We start from the raw sequence: 21,246 nt of genomic DNA, 5'->3' as shown, positions 1-21,246 counted from the left end.
GAATTTACTATTTTTTCTAGCTCACTAAAGTAATTTTTTTGGAAGTTTGATTGGTGTGGTACTAAATAAGTAATTTAATTTAGGTAGAATTGTCATTTTTATTACCTTGGCCTACCCATGAGCAATTGATATTTGCTCAGTTATTTAGATATGATTTCATTTTTGTGATAAGTGTTTTATAGTTGATTTCATAAAGTTTTTGGACCTGCCTTGGCTGATAGACTCCCAAGTATCTTATGTTATCTGAAGTTATTTTAAATGGGATTTCTCTTTCTATCTTATTACTGTATCTTGTTAGTAATATGTAGAAATGCTGAGATTTATTTGGGTTTCTTTTATATCCTGAGACTTTACTAAAGTTGCTGATTGTTTCCAGTAGTTTTTTTTTAAAGATGATTTTCTAGGGTTCTGTAGTATACCATTATATTATCTTCAAAGAATGAGTTTTGTTTCTTCATTACTGATTCTGATTCCTTCGATTTCTCTTTCTTCTCTTATTGCTAAAGCTAACTTTTCTAATAATATTTGTCCTTCATTCTTGAAAAAACCATGACATCAGGGAGATGATGCTGCCATGACAAGCATGTGAACTGGATTTTAGTGAGGGGGGGCTGTGCTAAGTCACCAACCTCACTTTCTCCTCCAGAGCCATCTGGGTCTAATGGCCAGATATGAATCAGCATGATTGGTGATGGCTCTGGATGGAAAGCAGTTAAGGTTAAGTAACTTGCCTGGAACCACACAGAGTGTCATTTGTCTGAGGACAGATTCGAACTCCTGTCCTGACTTAGCACAGCACCCCATTACTCAAATCCAGCCTCAATGATACAGTATTGAATAATAGTGTTGATAACAGACATCCTTGTTTCACTCCTGGGACTGCTTCTAAGCTTTTCCCCATTATATATAATGCTTGTTGATGGTTTCAAATAGATACTGCTTTTCATTTTAAGGAGCATTCCATTTATTCCTATGCTCTCTAGTGTTTTTAGTAGGAATGGGTGCTGTATTTTGTCAAAAGCTTTTTCAGTATCCTTTGAGATAATTATATGATTTCTGTTAGATTTGTTATTGATATGGTCAATTATGCTGATAGTTTTCCTAATATTGAACCAATCCTGTATTCCTGGTATAAAACCTGCTTGATCATAGTATATTATTGTAGTGAAAACTTGACTGTAATTGCTTTGCTAATATTTTATTTAAAATTTTTGCATCCACATTCATTAGTGATCTGAATTCTTTAGTTTGCAAGTGTAACCAAATCAATCAACTATGAGGTCATAGCCATCTTTTTGTGCAGTTTTTGTCTAAAGGCATTTGTCATTTTTTAAGATTTGACTTGTCATTGAGGCAGTGAGGAAGGAACAACAGGAGAGAAGACCAAAAAATAAGTATTGAGTTGGTGAACTCTAGATTTATATTTAGTTATTTTCTTCAGAAGCAACAGTTGTATGAATTTCACAACAAGACAACAGAAAACATAAGGAAAATAAGACTATACTAAGATCTTCCAAAGAATCAAAGTATCAGATGGCCTGTATTTAAAATCTATCTCTGAGGTTTACTGTTTGTGTGACCTTGAGCAAGTTAGTTTTCCTGGATGTTTATGAAATGGGATGACTAGAATAGAAGGTCTAAACCTCAAATAATGGGTGCTGAATCTGTTGTTTGAACTCTAATATAGGATGTTCTCTCTGCTTTCCCCCCAAATCCCCAACTTGTGTTAATAAAAATGTCATATATTTTATAGGATTCCTGGCAGGCTCAATGACAGGAGGACTCCTTTGGGAGAACTGAACTGGATCTTCACTGCAATCACAGATACCATTGCTTGGAATGTACTGCCCAGGGGTAAGGTTATCAGGGAATATTCTGTTCTCTCTAGTAGATAAAGAATGTGCAATGTTAACTTTGAGGATAGTTTTATGGGAAGGGTGGAAGGGACACAAGACATTTAGAGTTCATATTTGGTCCCAAGAGAAGTCAAGTAGGAAGCACATGCTATTATCTAATGATGTGTCAGACACAGCTGGAAGGTAGGATGTATACATGTCTAGGATATTTGCAGAATGCATTTTCCTCTTAATCTGTCTTCTGGTGTATTCAGCCAGAATTGTGCTTTGTCTTCTTTGCCCCTTTCTAGGAAATCATAAATATGTATTTTAGTTTCAACTTGCTTATTCAATTCTGGGTTGAAGAGGTGTGTGTGTGTGTGTGTGTGTGTGTGTGTGTGTGTGTGTGTGTGTCTGATTTTGAATGGTGTTTTTCACTAAAATAGCACTATACTTTCTTCTTTCATTTGTCTCCAGATCTTTTCCAAAAGCTTTTCAGACAGGACCTCTTGGTGGCAAGTCTATTTCGTAACTTTCTATTGGCAGAAAGGATCATGAGATCATATAATTGTACCCCAGTCAGCAGTCCACGCCTACCTCCTACATATATGCATGCAATGTGGTAAGTCTCCAACAGCTGAACATCTTTTGCTTTTTGAATTACTGTCACTGATCTTTGAATTTTTTTTTTTTTTTTTTTTTTTTTTGGTTTTTGCAAGGCAAACAGGGTTAAGTGGCTTGCCCAAGGCCACACAGCTAGGTAATTATTAAGTGTCAGACACCGGATTTGAACCCAGGTACTCCTGACTCCAGGGTCAATGCTTTATCTGCTATGCCACCTAGCTGCCCCCATTGATCTTTGAATTTCTGAAATTACATTGCTTTGATTTGAAAATATGAGAAAATTTAGATGACACTTTTAGAGACCCTTAGAATATGTTCATAAAGGTGACCAGGAACTACCTTCTATATTTGTGCTTAGAGACTGAACAAACTCAGAGCTTCATCCTAAGGATTCTTCCATACTCCAGAAAAGAACTAGGCCTTCTGAAAATGAATTCTTGAGGATGGCAGAACTGGGGTTGGGAAACATTTTTGTTCTTGACATCTGGCCCTCAGCAAAACCTTTTGCATAGTTTGTCTACCGAGTTCTATTCTGAACTTAAATACTGATCAATGAAAAAATTATCTTGACAGCACATATATCTGAAACAGTACAGATCATATATGTTGATTTTGGAATCTGATAAATTTTGGGGTAATAGTTTTAACTTAATATAGTAAAATTAATTACATTCCCTGAAAATACCTCACCTTTTAGTGAGTAAAAGGCAGAGCAGAAGAACTTTGTGTAGTAGTGAAAAGTGATGTGGCTATTTAAACTTTACTGCATGAAATTCACAGATGGAGAACCAAAAAATTCTTGTATATGATTGTGGTCTTCTGAGCCATCACATGTAACATGCCCCATGCTGAACACTAAACAAAAGCTGGAACAGTCTCTCTTATTAAGATCCCTCATCCAGGTGTGGCTAGGTAGCGTAGTAGATAAAGCACCAGCTTTGGAGTCAGGAGTACCTGGGTTCAAATCCGGTCTCAGACACTTAATAATTACCTAGCTGTGTGGCCTTGGGCAAGCCACTTAACCCCGTTTGCCTTGCAAAAACCTAAAAAAAAAAAAGAAAAGGAAAGATCCCTCATCCAGAACAATATGATGTAGAAACAAAGAGGTGACCCAGACTATTATATCTATATTCAACATAGAAGAATGATTTAATATTTAATCAAAATGGAAAACTAATCAATCATCTGACTTTTAAAAGTATCTTCTATGTGACAGGCATTGTTTAACTTATGGATAATTGCCATGTCCTCTTGAAGCTTCCATTCTTATTGGGATTACAGAAAGAAGATAAATAGCTATAGAGCTATAAATTGCAAAGAAAGAAGATACAAAATAACCTTGGTAATAATAGAATATTATAATAGAATAGTTTGAGCTTAGTTTGGAAGGAATCTCGGAATTCCCCTCAACAGAATTGAGGAGTGAATGTATTACATTACGAAGGAGGGTTTGTGCAAAGTCATATAGAGAGAAGATGAATTTGTCATGTGTAAGAAACTGCACAATGGCTAATATGGTTGAATCATAGAATGTAAAGGGAGAAATGGTATATCATAAGTTTATAAGAGCTTTACATATTAAATGAAGAAATTTATGTTTGATCTTAGAGGTGATAGGGAGCCAGTGTGATGTAAGGTGAGTAACATGGTCATGTACTTTAGGAAAATTGCTTTAGTTGTTGTGAGAAAGTTGATCTGGGAAGAGACTCTTGGCAGGAAGGCCAATTTAGAGGCTGTTGCAGTAATCCAGAGGAGAGGTGATGAAGGCTTGAACAAAGGTGGCAACCATATGAGTGAAGAGAAGGGGACAAATATTATAGAATAGTATCACTAATATTTGGAAACATACTGAAAACAAATATAGAATGAGAATTAGGAGTTGAGGATGACACTGAAGTTGATTTACCACACAGGCAAATGGAAAAAATGGTGGTTACCTTAGTAGAACTGGAACTATTGATCATTTCCTTTCATTTAATTTTCTGTTATCCTTTAAATAAAGGAATAAAATGTGGTTATTGTGACAATGTGTAGAATGTGGTGTTTTTTTAATTCCCAGGGAATAGAAAAATGTAATTCTAATGTTTTTATCAGAAACTAGTGAATAGAGCAACCTCAAACCAGCCTGGTTGCATAAAAGAATAATCTTATCTGTTGTGAGTCCTCCAGGGAGCAGTTGCTAGTGTGTTGGAGACCAGTCTTTGTCAGTACTGAAAACTAGTTAATTGAAAGAAAATAATCATACCAACTGACTACCTCTGAGCAAGAAGGAAGCTTGGATTGAAGATTTCAGGAGTTATGTTGGCTAATGGAGAACAAATGAATAAAAGATATAGATAGTTGAATTTAACTATTAGTTACTAAAAATATGAGAGAAATGGCATCATTCTGTCCTCAGTTTTCAAACTTTGGACATTTAATGTGTTGTTTTTAACTTCATATTTTCCTTGAATGCATAAATTCTTCTGCCAAATCAAAAGAATAGGCTATTGTGAAAATGAGAAAAGGCAGGAATAGAAAGTATCTCTTAATTAGTTGAGCCAGGGAGAATATAAAGTTCAGAGAGAATAAGATTGATTGACATCAAATTGACAGTGCTAGCAAATGGGAAAAAAGTCATTGCTATAGATAGGCTAAGAGACTTATTTTTTTTTATTATGAGAAATTATTTTTTCCTATTTTTTCCTTTTTCCTAATTCCAGGACTTTTTTAGTGCTACTCTGATTTATTTGAAGTCAAGAATTTAGATTATAAGTCATGTAATAAAATTCCCTATCTGTGCCTTTCACACTTAGAATAGGAATATAGAATTTTAGCATGAGAATTTAGCATAGCATAGCATCAATAATGATAGTATAAATCTTCATTTTTATTTACTTTTTTGTTTCTGAAGTACATGGGATTACATGAAAATTTGCAATGGTTAAAATAAATTTTGGAAAGTGATCATATGCATATGCCAAGGGACTTGGAATTACTTTTATAATAGTCATAAAATTATGATTGAGATTTTCCTATTTCTTTATTTCTCAGCTTCTGCAAGTTGATTTGTTGTCCTCTTGGGCTCCTTTCTACGCTGAAGATTTAAATATACTTTACTGATTCAGCAGTTGCAACCCACTGCCCTGTAACAAGCTATGGCTTAACTTTCCTTTCTGGGAATTACTGGTTGGTCTTTCATTGAATTACTGTTGTCTTTCTCAGGGACTAGGAAGAAAAGAATGAAATCATCCAGCTGTAAGGTTTCACAATCTTGGCTTACACTGACACTGTCTATTCCAAAACTCAAAATTCTTTTTCTCTTCCAAATGAGCTTATTTTCTTTCTAGTTGGTTGTGCAGAGTTTGTTGTACGTCCTTATTTAGATCTGTCAATGACATTAAGATCTGTTAGGGTAAGTAATTACATACTGAACTTACAATTACAGTACAGGTAAAATTCCAATATAAGAAATTTTTGGAGTTTTTAAAATTCTTTCATTTTCCTTGGAAGTGGAATTTTGTTTATAAGGACCTGATTATACTAAAATTATTAAGAATTTTCCCATGAGTCATCACATGAAAACAAGTATTCTTTTATCTCTAGGTAAATATAGGATATGAAAATATAGTTTCATCCCCACAATTTTCAACCTCTAAACCCTTACTTCTTTTGTTTTGTTGTTGGTGTTTTAATTTGTTTTGTTCAGTGATTTGAAAATTTAAGGGGTAGTTAAAATATGGTGTATATAGAACTGAAATAGAAATTCTTTTTGATGGTAACACAGTAATGTGTTTTGAAAAATGTTGTCCTGTTATCCAGAATTACAGATCATATGAACTGAGCCTGGAAAAATAAGTGATTTGTTCTGTCTTATTTGCTGTAGAGGATTCCTTGTATCTAGATTAATTAAGCATTATTACTGTGAAACCAAGTCATGAAAATTGCTCTGATAAAAAAATCCTTCGTATAGTAATATCCGCTCAACAAAAATTTTACTTCTGTGTTGCCAGTGGGCAATTACCTGATCTGAATTATTTTCATTTTGCATAGTTTGAATATTAAACTTTTGACCCATTTATTATTATGATAATTCACTTAAAATAGAGGAAACTCACTTAAAATAAAGGAAACTATTTTCAATCATTCAATCTTGAGGAAAATAATAGCTTAAAATGTAAATAACTTAGGAAATTCAAGAAACTATTCTAAATACTAAATGGAAGTCTTGGAAAAAACAGATATTACATATCCAAAAAGCCCTGCATTTGTAGGGGGATTAGGTATCATGAAGAAATCAATTCTTATTGGCTAATTAGTGAAATTAAAAATTTTCTCTTTACGAAAAAGTATCTTTTAAAAAATATATTAATAAAATGAAGTGAGTCAAAAAAAAACAATAAAATTACCTCAATTATACTAGAATCTTGGCAACAGATTTAGGAAAAAATAATTTTGAAGATCAACTTAAAAAGGATTCCCAGGGCAGACTCAAGATGGCAGCATGAAGGCAGCATTTCCTGGGAACTCCTTCCCCCCCAAATTCCAAATAGCCAACAAATGATGACTAGACAAAATTTAGAAGGGCAGAACCCACAGAAAGACTGAGTGATACATTTTCCCAGTCCAAGATAACTTAGAAGTTCTGTGGGAAAGGTGTGTTTCACCAGGACCAGGGGTTGGAAAAAAAGCTGCTGCCACAGCAAAGTGCAGTGTAGTGCATCCCAATCCAGCCCAGCTCAGAGATAACTGAAAACAGCTTGAAGGGTCTGGGAGAGAACTCTGCTACACCAGAATGAGTGTGGAGTGAGGAACACAGGCTGCAGAATCTACAGTGAAAATCTGGAGAAAGCAGCATGTACCCCCTGAGAGACTAGACAGTAAGAGGAGTCTGCAGAGATTTCTCTGCTCTCCCTCAGGGTAGGAACTCTGATGCTAGCCTACACTCAGATCCAGTTTGGATTTCCATACTAAGTAACCCAGCTGGATCCCTCCTTATAGCTCCAGGGCAAAGGGAAGTATAGGGGCCATCTACAGATCAAAATACAGGCAAGAGAGCATAAGACCTTGGAGGAATAAAGGTCTCAGGGTGCCACCCCCAAAAAAAACCCCAAAGACTTGGAAGTGCTGTAAATTAGTCTTGGGCTGAGGAAATGAGGAAACAACAGAAAAAGAAGAATATAGCCATAAAGAATTACTTTAGTCCCATGGAAGATCAAAACACATACTCAAATGATGACAAAATCTTAGCTTCCATATCAAAACCTCCAAGAGAAATAGAAAATGGGCTGAGACTATGGATGAGCTTGAAAAAGACTTTGAAAAGCAATTAAGGGAGATGGAGGAAAAAATTGGGAGTAGAAATGAGACCAATGCAGAAAAATCATGAAAACCAAATCAACAGCTTGGTGAAAGATATACAAAAATATACTGAAGAAAATAATGTGTTAAAAATCAGTTTAGGCCTAATGGAAAAAGCAAAACAAAAGGCAAAGGAGGAGAAGAATGCCTTATAAAGCAGAATTGGCCAGCTGGAAAAGGAGATAAAAAGGCTCTCTGAAGAAATAACTCCTTCAAATGCAGAATGGAACTAAAGGAAGCTGATGACTTTGCAAGAAATCAGGAAGAAATAAAACTCTTCCAAAAAAAAGGCAAAAATTAGAAGAAAATGTGAAATAACTCATTGGGGGGGAAAAAACGAACCTTGAAAAGAGATCCAGAAGAAATAATTTAAAAATTATTGGGCTATCTGAAAGCCACAGCCAGGAAAAGAGCCTAGACTTCATTTTTCAAGAAATAATACAGCAAAATTGGCTCTGAGATCCTAGAAGCAGAGGGTAAAATAGAAATCGACAGAATTGACCGGTCACCTCCTGAAAGAGATCCCAAAAGAAAAACTTCCAAGGAATATTATAGCCAAATTCTAAAACTCCCTAATCAAAAAGAAAATTCTAAAAGCTGCCAGAAACAATTCAATTCCAGAGGCTCCATAGTCAGAATTACACAGGATCTGGCAGCATCTACATTAAGGGCTCATAGGGATTAGAATATGATATTCCAGAAGGCAAAAGATCTTGGTTTACAACTGAGAATCAACTACCCAACAAAACTGAACATCCTCTTTCAGGGGAAAATATGCACTTTCAGTGAAACAGGGGACTTTCAAACTTTCCTAACTGAAACAACCAGACCTGAACAGAAAGTTTGATCTCCAAGTATAGGATTCTGTTAAATTGTGGAGGGGGTGGATGAGAAGGACTGTGAGTTAAATGATATTTAACTGTTTGTATTCCTCCATGGGAAGAAGATATTGATAACTCATATGAACTTTCTCATTTATAAGAGCTGTTAGGAGCATATATAGGGCGACTAGGTGATGCAGTGGATGGAGCACTGGTCCTGGAGGTCAGAGTACCTGAGTTCAAATCTGACCCCAAACACTTAATTACTTAGCTGTGTGGCCTTGGGCAAGCCACTTAACCTCATTGCTTTGCAAAAACCTTAAAAAAAAGGAGCATATATATAGACAGGACATAGGAAGGAGCAGAATATAATGGTATAATATAGTAAAAAGATGGAGTCAATGGGTGATAAGAAAAGTACTGGGAGAAAGGGAAAGGAGATGGAAGAAGAAGCTAAGAAATTTCACATAAGAGTCCTTCACTAGAGTGGAAAGGGGGAAGGCAAGGGGGAATGAGTGAGCCTTCATTCTCATCAGAAATGGCTCAGAGAAATAACATACACATTTAATGGGGTAAGAAAATCTATCTTACTCTAGAAAAAAATGAGAAGAAAGGGATAGGATAAGGGGGAATGAGGGGAGGGAAGCGGGTAATAGGTGATAGAAGAGAGGGAAGATCGAGGGAGAGGGTACTCAGGTTCAACACACTTTGGACAGGGACAGGATGAAAGCAGAGAGAGACTAGAATAAATGAGAGTGAGAAGGAAGGTACAGCTAGTAATGGCAACTGTGGGTAAAATATAGAAGCATCTTCTCTGGTGGACTTATAAAGAAAGCAACTCACCCCAGAAACAGAATCTGAACACAGACTGAGTACATTTTTTTTTCTATATATATTCTTGAGATTTCTCATCTTCTTGGGGGGGGTTATGTTTACTCTTAAAACACATTCAGTTTACATCAATGTATAGCATGGAAACAATGTAAAGACTATCAGACAACCCTCTGTGGGTGGTAGAGGGAGGGAAGGAACCTTACAAACCTTACAAAATATGATAGCTAGATATTACTATTATCTATATTTAGAAAACAAATAAAATGTTAACAAATAAAAAAGAGAATTCCCAAACCATTATGAAGATTGTTTTTCCCTTTAAAAAAAGTATTTGCCATTGCCTTTTTCTCCTTTCAAGAGAGCCTTCCCTTTTTTAAAAACATACAGTGAGGGTAAGGGAAAGACAGAAGTAGTTTGATAAAATTAACACTCTGACATTCTATACAACATTCCCCTTCCTGTTTGTAATGAAGGCACAGTCTTACATTGTGAAGAGATTCTTTAAAAGCATTGTGTTAGAAAATCACTTTTAATATCAGTATTAAATACTTAAGAATCACAAAACAAGGATTTGGTATGTAATGAAAAGAAATACCAGAGTCTTGAATTCATTTGGTACATTTTTGTTCCCTTTTAAAACATTATAAAGATTATAAAGATCAAATAGTGACAAATATTCTTGGATGTACTAGATTCACTTGAAATTTTGGTGGTGAAAACACAATGTTGCATTGCTCTTTTGGCCAAAGTGTGCAATCTGCCTTGACAGAGAGTCCCCACATGGCAGCAGGACTCTCATAAATGTAAGATACATTCCAGATGATGCCCTAAAAATTACAATTAGTGAGTCTTCCTTCCTTGCTACAAAAGCTGAAAGACTATGCCACATCAGCTAGCATAGCCTTTTGTTGAAAAGCATTGTTAAAGAGATTCATTCTTAGACCACTCTTGCAGCTACTTCATCTAGAATCTTTTCCTTAACTAGCTCTAACACTTGGATCTAGGTGGTACAGTAGATATAGCACCAGGCTATGAGTTAGGAAGACCTGAGTTCAGATTCTGTCTCCAACACTTACTAGCTGTGTGCCAAGGTCACTTAAACCTCTTTGCCTCAGGTTCCTCATCTGTAAAATTATCTGGAAAAAGAAATCTCAGACCACTCCTTTATCTTTGCTAAGACTTCAGGCAAAGCTGAACAACAAACAGCAACAAGCTTGTAAATTCATTGAGCATAGGGACTTCATATTTCCACCAAGGCCTTCTTCAGTGTTTTACAAACAAAGATTTAATGTTTATTGAACTGAATTTAGATACATTTTTTATTTTACATTTAAAAACTGATCAGAATAAATTTGTGACTTTTCTATGTAAAAAAAATTCATCCCTCTTACTCCCTGATTGACCAGAAAGATGTAAGCATATGCTTACCACCTAGTCAGTTTCTAGCTATAAACCTTTCCTTATCTGTCCCTGATTTTCTATCTTGCCCCAGATGATCTAACCCTTTTGGCAGTAACTGTTAAAGAAAATGCATGAGGGTGCTTAGTGCCTTCTATTGCTCCAAAACCTACATGGAATCTTCCTCAGGACTATGCAAAACACTACCCAAGATGAATGGGGTTGCAGCATGGATACCTGACTGGTATCCTTCAGAAAATTCTGACTGGAATAAGCTAGAACAGGATGCCCTGATTTCCAGACTGTGAACTCACATCTCTTTATTCTTGTGGAACCACTTCCTAGGAAAGGAGATAAAATTGCTGAAACATTCAGTGAGTTGGGCACATACCTGTTTGAGAAGCATAACCTGAAGTGTGATAAGAACCTAGATTCCTCCTCAAACTTTGACTCTAGCTCTGAAAGTAAGTGACCAAAATAAATCTTTCTTGAAACAAAAACAAATAAACAAAACAAAAAGGTAATACAAAAAAGAATCAACTGGTGAATTTCATCATATCACATTTTTCTTATGTGTAGAAAATATGTAGCATATCCTCCCTGACATAAAGAAATACATGTGCCATGCCTGCCTGTTATACTGTCTTGCTTAAAATTGATAATTAATGCCACTAACAAATGTTAATTCTGATAGCATTTGTCAAGGAATTATGTGTCGATTTTAACAAATATATGGGAGAAGGTTTGATGAAAGAGAGCCCTTTTGTCTACCATTTAGTATCACAGGTTTTATGTTCTTTTGTAATTAATGATCAGTAGGCAGCAGGATCTTTTATTTTCTAATCCCCTCATATAGTTGTTACTGTGAAGATGTGGTTTGCAATGGAAAATGATCAGCCGAAGCTGCTCTACTCTTGTCAAATCTTCATCAAGGTTACCCTGAATATATGTGTAGATCTTTCTCATAAATATTTTATTGAAACTCAAAAAGCATGTGTGTGGATCAGCAATTTCTGAAATCTTTGTTGCCCCTTTTGTGGTAATGTCACCTGTATGTTTTTCTATTTTAGTGCCTTCCTCATATTAAAATACCTTAATTTTTTTTCTCTGTGACTCTTCAAAACTTTGTCATTTTCTTATTTACCATGAACTTGATCATAGTATATAATATGTTCTCCTATGTTTTCTTCCTCACATCTTCTCTTTATGTACCTTCCTGTTCTGTAGTTTAATCAACTATAAAAATAGTGATTAACCTGTAAGCAGGGTATTATGAGGTTTCATGCATGGTATTTCAGGAATTTTCTTCTACCACAAATTATTTATGTTCTCTTCTCCTTGTATATTTTTTATATAAATCTCTTAATTTTACTCTGTTGCTATCTTTTTGTTGTCCTAGGGACTCCTGGCGACTGGTCAATGTTTATTGTTTATATCCTTTGCCACCAATCACCCCCTACCATCCCTTCCTTTGGATAGTATTAAAGACAAGTTAGCTCAAAAGTAGTTAATGTTAAAGTGACAAATCACTTTTTCTTAGGACCCCAAACCAGTCCATTTGACTCAAAAGAGCCTCTTCAGAAACTCTGACAACTTCTAACTGGCTCTTAATGTCTAATCCTTACAGAATTAGAGCAACTAAATTCCATTTATCTCTTTTCATTCCCGAAGTACCAGATCAGCATCTCCCCTTTAGCCTTTTTGAGATATGGAAAAAATATTCCCTTTCTATTTGCTTTTCCTACAACTCTTTCTCCCATGCTTCTAGGTCATATTTTTTTCAAAATTGATATTTTATTTTATATTTCCAATTACATGTTATGAAAGGTTTTCAACATTCATCCATATGCATATGCATATTACATAATTTCCTTCCACCCTCCCCTTCCCACTCCTCCCCCCACCCAATGGCAAAGTCAGGCAAACATTGTACATATACATGTTTACAGATTAGTCATTTTCTGTATGGGGAATTAGGACTAAGGGAAAAGAAAGAAAACCATGAGATAGGAAAGAAAAATATAAGAGAAATTTCTAAAAAGTGAATGTATTATTCAGATTCTGTACGTTTTTCTTTTGTTTTGTTTTTGTTTTTCTTCCTCTGAATGTGGATAGCATTGTCCATAACAGGGTTGTCCTAGCACTCTGAACTACTGGAAGGTAGTGTATCCATCAAGGTTGAACAATTCACAATATTATTAATGTGTATGTACATTGTTATCTTGCTTCTGCTCCCTTTACTTATTTAGCATCCAATAATTCATTCCATGCTTCTCAAAAGTCAAACCAATCATGGTTTCTTATAGAACAGTAGTACTACATAACATTCATATACCATAACTTGTTCAGCCATTCCCTAATTAATAGCATACCTTCAATTTCCAATTCTTTGCCACCACTACAAAAAGAACTGCTATGAATATTTTGAATGTGGGACTTTTTCCATTTTTTATGATTTCTTCTGGATATAGTCCTAGAATTGGTATTACTGGGTCGAAGGGTATGATCAATTTTATTGCTCTTTGGGCATAGTACCATATTGCTCAGCAAAATGGTTGAATCAATTCACAACTTCACAGACAGTGCATTAATGTCCCAATCCTCCCACCCTGATCATTTTCCCTTTTTTATCTTCTTAACCAATCTGATAGGAGTGAGATGTTGTACCTCTAACTGATTTAATTTGCATTTTTCTAATCAGTAATGATTTGGAGCATTTTTTCATAAGATTATATATAGCTTTAATTTCTTCATTTGAAAACTGCCTGTTCATATCCTTTGATCATTTATCAATTGGGGAATGTAGGTCATATATTCTACAGAAGTATTTTTCAGAGTGCTACTGGCAATGTGGGAAGAACATTAGAGACAGTGCTTGGGACATTTGCATTCAGTCTTGTCCAACAACTGCTTATGCCCCAAGAAGGTTATCTTACCAGTGTAAGCTTCAATAGTGTGGTTAAAATTAATTTTCTATCATAAATATCTCTACCTACTAACCATTTAATGATTATTATTTATGAAAACAAAAGGCAGCTAGGTGGTACAATGGAGAGAGCATCAGACCTGGAGTCAGGAAGACCAGAGTTCAAATCCTACTTCAGATACTTGCTTAGTTTTGTGATCCTGGACAAGCCACTTAACCTTGTTTTGCCTCAATTTCTTCATCTGCAAAATGAGCTGGAGATGGAAATGGCAAACCACTCCACTATCTTAGCAAAGAAAACCCCAAATGGGTCACGAAATCAGACGCAGCTAAAATGACTAAACAACAGCAATTTATGAAAATAGTGGTTGGCTTTACACTACACTCACTGCAAGTGATGAAGAAGAAAGATCTTTATCACTGAATTTTTTTGTGGTTCTTTTGATCTGCTATCAAACTGAATGATGAGCTTTATTCTCCTATGCCTTTTCAGACAGTCTCTTCATGCACCCAAACTCCACTCAGTTACCAAAACTCTGCAAACAACCTGATCAGGGAGCATCATTGAGAACAAAAGTCATACATACATGAACTAGTGAACTTGGATCAGCAAAGACTGCTCTCATTTTCCTCTCCTGTATTCAAAGTACCACTCTTCACTTGTTGATGCTTTGCCTGAAGGGCCCCAGCTGTTACAACTCCAAGTCCTGTAAACTGAGATATTGATTTCTAGATTTTTTGATTCTTGCTTCTATACTTCTAGGAGCAATGATTTCATCATTGTGGTCATCCTTTCTATCAACATAGATCATGAACATTCTGTAGCTTAATAGACAAAAACTATGAATTGCTATGTCTGAAAAATATTTATCACAAGTTTCTCCCAATAAAATTTTTCTTAAGTTATTTAGACTTAGCTGTCAAAAACAGAAATAGTTGGTCATCTGACCTTATACTAATTCAAAGTTTGGAAGGACTGGCAAGAAATGTACCTTGCTATGATTTGGCAAGGTGACCTCCTAGGTGACCTAAGGTCACCTTCCCAGCACAAGGATGTGCTAGAATAGGACTTCAAGCAGAGAAGCTTCTAATAGGAAACTAATTCTACTATAGCAAACAATTTGGCTGTCCTCTGAATTTCATAATCATAAAATTTTTATCTCAGTTATTGTTGTATGGTGCCCTTTCTCTCTGAATTTCTTATTTTAAAGCATGCACCATTCATATTTTCATGTCAGTCTTGATAATATTGTTAAATCTTAGTATAATGTGTAGGGAATTCAGAGCATCTTTGGTATTGAAAGATTATCAACTGGAACCTATAATTGGAGCTCTGAAGATTGAAGGGATTTAGGCCATGAAAGGGTTGAAAGATTAGGACTTTCAAGAACATTAAAATGTGCTAATTTAAGAAAGAAAAACACATTTGCAGTTTCTTCCAAATTAAGTGATATTGAATATTAATTTAAATTATTGAGTCATAGATCTAAGGGAAATCTTCAAATGTGATGATTAATTTTGCATATATTCTTCATCAATATTTGGGGAAATATTCTCCAAAATTTGGAGAAATCAGGGCAGCTAGGTGGTACACCACTGCACTGGCCCTGAAGTCAGGAGTACCTGAGTTCAAATCCAGCCTCAGACACTTAATAATTGCCTAGCTGTGTAACCTTGAGCAAGTCACTTAACCCCATTGCCTTAAATTAAAAAAAAAAATTTTGGAGAAATCAATTCACTGACATATAGATATAGAACTGATTTCATTTCTTTCCCCTCTTTCATCTAGAAAAATGCTCAGTTTTTTTATAATCAAAAAATTGAGTATAGAAAAGCTTTATAAAAATAAAATCAAAGGGCTATAGGTAACAGAAGAACTGCTATAGGTAAGATAATTAGTTAAATGAATCATTACATATTGCCTAGCTACTCTATATCAGATGGGTAAACCAAAACATTTAAGAATAGTTCATTTAAGGAATGTTTTCCATTTATTTCATATCAAAATTTCTTCTGTTCCTTTTTTTTTGGTTTAATTCTTTTAATAATTTTCGGGTTTTGGTAATTTGAAATTGAAAACATCACTTATGAAAAAGCAAATTGTACATATAAATATGAATCTCTTTCAAACAGCTTACTTTTGTAAAAGCACATAATTCAACAAGCTAGTTTTAAAGCTGACCATCTTATTTGTCTCCCCCTGAATTTCCTTTTGTGCTCATCTGTTTGTTACATGTTTCAAGAATCCTCTTTTTTTAACATGCATTTCACCACTTCTCTGCTGCATATTCTTCATTATCCCCCCCTGAAAAATACAATTATTTTTTGAAAAATAAAAAATAAACCTTTCCTTTTGACAAGTAAGCCTAGTCAAGCAAAATAAATTCATTTATTGGTTGTGTCTGGAAATATCTTTTTATCTCTAGGATTGAATTCCCCTTGTTATTTCGAAGAGGGCCAACAAGAGTATGGGTGGTATATTAACTTGAGCTTGAATTGAATTTAATCTGAGGCAAAGGTACACAAACTCATCAGCTTCACTCTCTCTTCCTGAGGCATCAAAGTTCAGTGGCAAGACCAAAGTCAAGATGGTTAGTGATGCCCTAGGTGGCAGTGCATAACCTTGTGTCTGACCAAGCTCTAGGCACTCCATAGCTCCTGCTCCAGCTGTCTATATGGCCATTGGAATAAATTGTTTTCATCCAGCCATTCTGCTAGAGAAAGTCTTTACATGTTTGGGGCTGATATTCCCTGAGTTACTGATGGATTTGTTAGACTCTCGACCTGTGTGCTGAGACAGTTTATGGGAGTGTGACTGTTGCACATGCATGTGGTGGGTAAAACAGATGTATGCCAAAGGTAAATGAACAATCCTAAAAAGGAACAACATACCAGAGGTGCTAAGTACTCATTGCCTCCATTTTCAGGAAGTTTATTTTTGGTCCTTTGAAGTCCTGGTTAGTCATTGCAGTGCTCTGAGAGGTTAACTAATTTTTACTATTTTTTTTATATTCCATATATTTAAACAGTGCTTAAACCTAAACAGTCCAGATTTTGCAGCTCCCCAAGAAACTCAAAAGAAAAATCAAAGCAAATCATTTAGAATTCGTTTGTTAAAGTTCAATTAATTTCATTTCTTGGGCTATGAAATTTAATAGTGATAGTATTAAACTTTTAGTTGTCAATAAGCATTTATGAAACAGTTGATGATGATGTTTATCCTTTGTACTTGAAGAGAAGCATGACATCAAGGGAGGTGATGCCATGACAAGCATATGAATTGGATTTGAGTGAGGAGGTGCCTCACTTTCTCCTCCAGAGCCATCTGGGTCCATTGACCAGAAATGAATCAGGATAACTGAAGATAGTACTAGATGAGAGGTAATCAGGATTAAATGAGTTGCCCAAATCAGACAGTTAGTTAGTGACTGAGTCTGAATTTGAACTCAGGTCCTCCTGTCTTCAGGGGCAGCACTTTACCCAATGGCCCTAAATGGGGCATTAGTACTGAAACAATACAAGACACCAAACTAATAAGCACCAGAGATAAAAAATACTAGCCAAAAGAAATACAGTTTCTGTCCTCAAGGAGCCTACATTCTAATGGAAAAAACAACATATAAAAGGAATGAACAACACTGTCTGGTACTGGCTAAGAAATAGAGTGGTGGATAAGTGGAATAGACTAGGTGCAATAGCAGGAAATGATTATGGTAATCTGCTGTTTGATAAACCCAAAGAGTCCAGCTATTGGGATAAAAACTCTTTGATAAAAACTTCTGGGAAAATTGGAATGTAGTATGGAAGAAACTTAGATTAGACCAACACCTCATGCCCTTTACCAGGATAAGATCCAAATAGATACAGGATTTAGACATAAAAAACAATAAGATAAGCAAAAGAAGATCAAGGACTAGTTTTACCTGTCAGATCTTTGGAAAGGACTAAGGAAGAGATGGAGAACATCACTTAAAACAAACTAGATGATTTCAATTACATTCAATTACATTAAATTAAAAAGCTTTTGCACAGACAAAACCACTGTAACCAAGAAAGATCAAAAGAAATGTAGTACACTGGGAAACTAATGCTTCTGACAAAGGACTTATTTCTAAAATATACAGAGAACTGAGTCATATTTTAAAAAAAAAGCCATTCCCCAATTGACAAATGTTCAAAGGATATGCAAAGGCTATTTACAGATGAGGAGATCAAAGCAATCCATAGTCATATGAATATTGCTCTAAATCATTACTTATTAGAGAAATGCAAATTAAAGCTTCTCTGAGGTACCACCTCACATCTCTCAGATTGGCCAATATGACCAGAAAGGATAATGATCATTGTTTGAAGGGTTGTTGGAAATCTGGGACACTATTACATTGTTGGTGGAACTGTGAACTCATCCAACCTTTCTGGAGAGAAATTTGGAACTACGCCCAAAGGGCAACAAAAATGTGCATACCCTTTTACCCAGCAATACCACTGCTGGGTCTATACCCTGAAGAGATGATGAAAAAGGGTAAAAAATCACTTGTACAAAAATATTCGTAGCAGCCCTGTTTGTGGTGGCAAAGAATTGGAAATCAAGTAAATGTCCTTCAATTGGGGACTGGCTTAGCAAACTGTGTTATGTGTATGTCATGGAATGCTATTGTTCTATTAGAAACCAGGAGGGATGGGAATTCAGGGAAGCCTGGAGGGATTTGCATGAACTGATGCTGAGTGAGATGAGCAGAGCCAGAAAAACACTGTGCATCCTAACAGCAACATGGGGGCAATGATCAACCTTGATGGACTTGCTCATTCCATCAGTGCAACAATCAGTGACAATTGAAGGCTCTCTGCAATGGAGAATACCATCTGTATCCAGAGAAACAACTGTGGAGTTTGAACAAAGACCAAGCACTATTACCTTAAATTTAGAAAAAAAAATGGATATCTTATTGTCTGATCTTGCTATCTCTTATACTTTATGTTTCTTCCTTAAGGTTATGATTTCTCTCTCATCACACTCAATTTGGATCAATGTATACCATGGAAACAATGTAAAGACTGGCAAACTGCCTTCTAGCGGGTGGGGGAGGGAAATAAGATTAGGGGGGAAAATTGTAAGACTCAAAATAAATAAAATCTTTAATTTAAAAAAATAAATAAAAGGGATGGAATAGGAGGAAATTGGAGAAAAACCTGCTCAGAGACCTGTAGTGTAGTCAGGATAGTGAATAATGACTGATCTGGGCCCTTCTTCACAATGGGAATTTGAAGAGAAGCTCTACTATTCAGAAAAGGGAACCCTTGGCTACGAGTGAGAAAAGTAATGGAGCTAAAGTACATTAGCAAAATCCATGGAGTGAAAGTAGTAAGAGAAAAAATGAACAAGATCTAACAAAAATTGAGGTTAGAAACATAAAGTAAAATGTGTTCAGACTTTGCTCAACAGAGAAAAAGAGAAAAAAATGAATGATGAAATACAAGTCTATTTTCTGGTTAATTTTTGATGAAAAATCATGGGGGAGTCATTCTCTTTCACTTTCAATTTCTGTAGGTCCTAAAGTCCTTGCATTTCTTAGAGGGAATAGCCTATACTCACTTTGAGAGTGCCTTAAATTGATTGATCAATGCAGATGGAGGTTTTGCATATGCTTGGATTGTTTTCCTTCTAGATTTCTTCCTTGAACATTTGCCATCCTAGTGCCTGTTTCCTGAAAACCAAAGCTCTTGCCTGGTTGAAATGTTTTTCAGTCCTGTGAGTCATCTCATTAGCAAGCAGCTTAGAAAGTCACTTTGTTCCAAGCTGTTGAGGGAAGAAGTATGTATAGAATTTCAGATCCTCTGGTTACAGCTAGTCACTCCTCCTGTCCTATCCCACCTCTTTCCTCCCTCCCAAGTCTTATTTTGAAAACAAGTAACCATGCTGCTCTCCCTTCCTGAGGAGTACAGTGTGGTTGTATCATAGCAGTGTGTGGGAAGTGCTAATCCAGACACCTTCTAACCTCCCTCTTAACTTCTGCTGTTGCCTCAGATGCCAAAACACACAGCACTGGTTTCTTAAACAGCCCAGTTTAATGTCCCCTAAACTTTTGCAGTATATCCTTTTCCTATTTTTTTCTGAGCTCAGAATTCCATATGAAGATCATAAATTAATTTTGGAATTTATTCTGAAACATTGTCAGTTTTCTTACTTGATGAAACTCTCTTTCAATTGTTCATACAGATATTATTCTTTTAGAGACAAAGCTAAAGGACCTTGCAGTAAATTATTTCTGCCATGTTATTACATAGCCAAAACTAGACTGGGTTGTAAAGATAATCAGGTTCAATGATAGAATCATAACCATAACTTAATCATACATAGGATAATAGATTTAAAGCTAGAATCCCCTCCTGCCTTTTTCTTTAATATAAGTAAGGAATTTGAGCCCAAGATTATTTAAACAATTTAAAGTAACACAAGGAGAGATTTTTAAAGGATTTGAACTCAGGTCCCGATTCTAACAGTTCTTTTTCCATTGTGTCATGCCATTTTACAGATGAAGAAAATTTAGCCCATGGCAGTTGAAATTACTTGTTACAAGGTCCTAACTAGAACTAATTCCTTTAGGTTTCTTTCATTTCCATCACATTATTTTTTGGTTTTGTTTTGAAAGTTAAATGTAGGTAATTACTTTAAGACAATAGATTTGCTTACTGCATTCCTTTTTTGTCTATTTTTATTTTATTTTATTTTCAGATCTTCATTTTTTCCCTCCCTATATTAAGAACACAAGAAAAAATATTCTAAATCTTAGAGACCATCATCTCTCTCTGTCAGGAGGTAGAGAGCATGTTTCACTATGTTAGAATTGTGATTGGTCATTGTATTGATCAGAGTTCCTAGGTCTTTCAAAGCTGTTGGTTTTTACAATATTGTTATTTTTGTATAAATTTTCTCCAGCTTTTGCTTAGTTCACTCTGTATCAGTTCATATAAGCCTTCCGAGTTTCCTTTTCATTATTTCTTAAAATAGTTTTCCATTACATTCATATACCACAATTTATTCAACTATTCCACAATTGATGAGCATCATATTAATTTTCAGTTCTTAGCTTAACAATAAAGAACTAAAAAATTATTTTTAAAACTAAATGGAGGGGGGGCAGCTAGATGGCACAGTAGAGCACTGGCCCTGGAGTCAGGCGTATCTGAGTTCAAATCCAGCCTCAGACACTTAATAATTGCCTAGTTGTGTGGCCTTGGGTAAGCCACTTAACCCCAGTGCCTTTTAAAAAAACCAACAACTAAATGAGAAAGGTAGAGAAATGTATGTGGAAAGAAATGAAAGCTATGAGAATAATATGAAAAGAAAATGAATAACTTTGAACCATAAGTATAAAAAGCTGACTCAAGGGAAAAAAAATCTGTGAAAATTACAAATGACTAAATAGAAACTTAGTATGTATTGCTGTTCTTTATATGTATTGTTTTT

At 35.3% G+C, this 21,246-nt stretch overlaps 1 protein-coding gene and 1 long non-coding RNA gene across 10 annotated transcripts in view; one reads left to right on the top strand and one right to left on the bottom strand.

The window, feature by feature from the left end:
* The window catches only part of RPTOR (regulatory associated protein of MTOR complex 1), a 552,432-nt gene that overhangs the window by 314,075 nt on the left and 217,111 nt on the right, over window positions 1–21,246 (top strand). For all 8 annotated transcript variants that reach the window (XM_074224960.1, XM_074224956.1, XM_074224957.1 and 5 more), the window contains exons 8-9: window positions 1,754–1,854; window positions 2,313–2,457. In XM_074224960.1, the coding sequence (XP_074081061.1) occupies window positions 1,754–1,854; window positions 2,313–2,457 (246 nt within the window). The remainder of the gene's footprint in view (window positions 1–1,753; window positions 1,855–2,312; window positions 2,458–21,246) is intronic.
* LOC141514278 (uncharacterized) overlaps window positions 1–21,246 on the bottom strand; it is a 43,262-nt gene that overhangs the window by 8,343 nt on the left and 13,673 nt on the right. Inside the window, exons 3-4 of one of the 2 annotated variants that reach the window (XR_012475980.1) lie at window positions 19,372–19,575; window positions 5,352–5,826 (exon numbers count right to left, since the gene is read on the bottom strand). This is a non-coding gene — a long non-coding RNA (uncharacterized LOC141514278). Of the gene's footprint in view, window positions 1–5,351; window positions 5,827–19,371; window positions 19,576–21,246 lie in introns of those variants that run through there. The other variant, XR_012475981.1, reaches the window with a different exon arrangement.

Source organism: Macrotis lagotis, chromosome 2, assembly GCF_037893015.1.
Source record: "Macrotis lagotis isolate mMagLag1 chromosome 2, bilby.v1.9.chrom.fasta, whole genome shotgun sequence".
Lineage (NCBI taxonomy): Eukaryota > Metazoa > Chordata > Mammalia > Peramelemorphia > Peramelidae > Macrotis > Macrotis lagotis.
The sequence above is the reverse complement of the archived record's forward strand: the minus strand, read 5'-3'. Positions and strand labels throughout refer to the sequence as shown.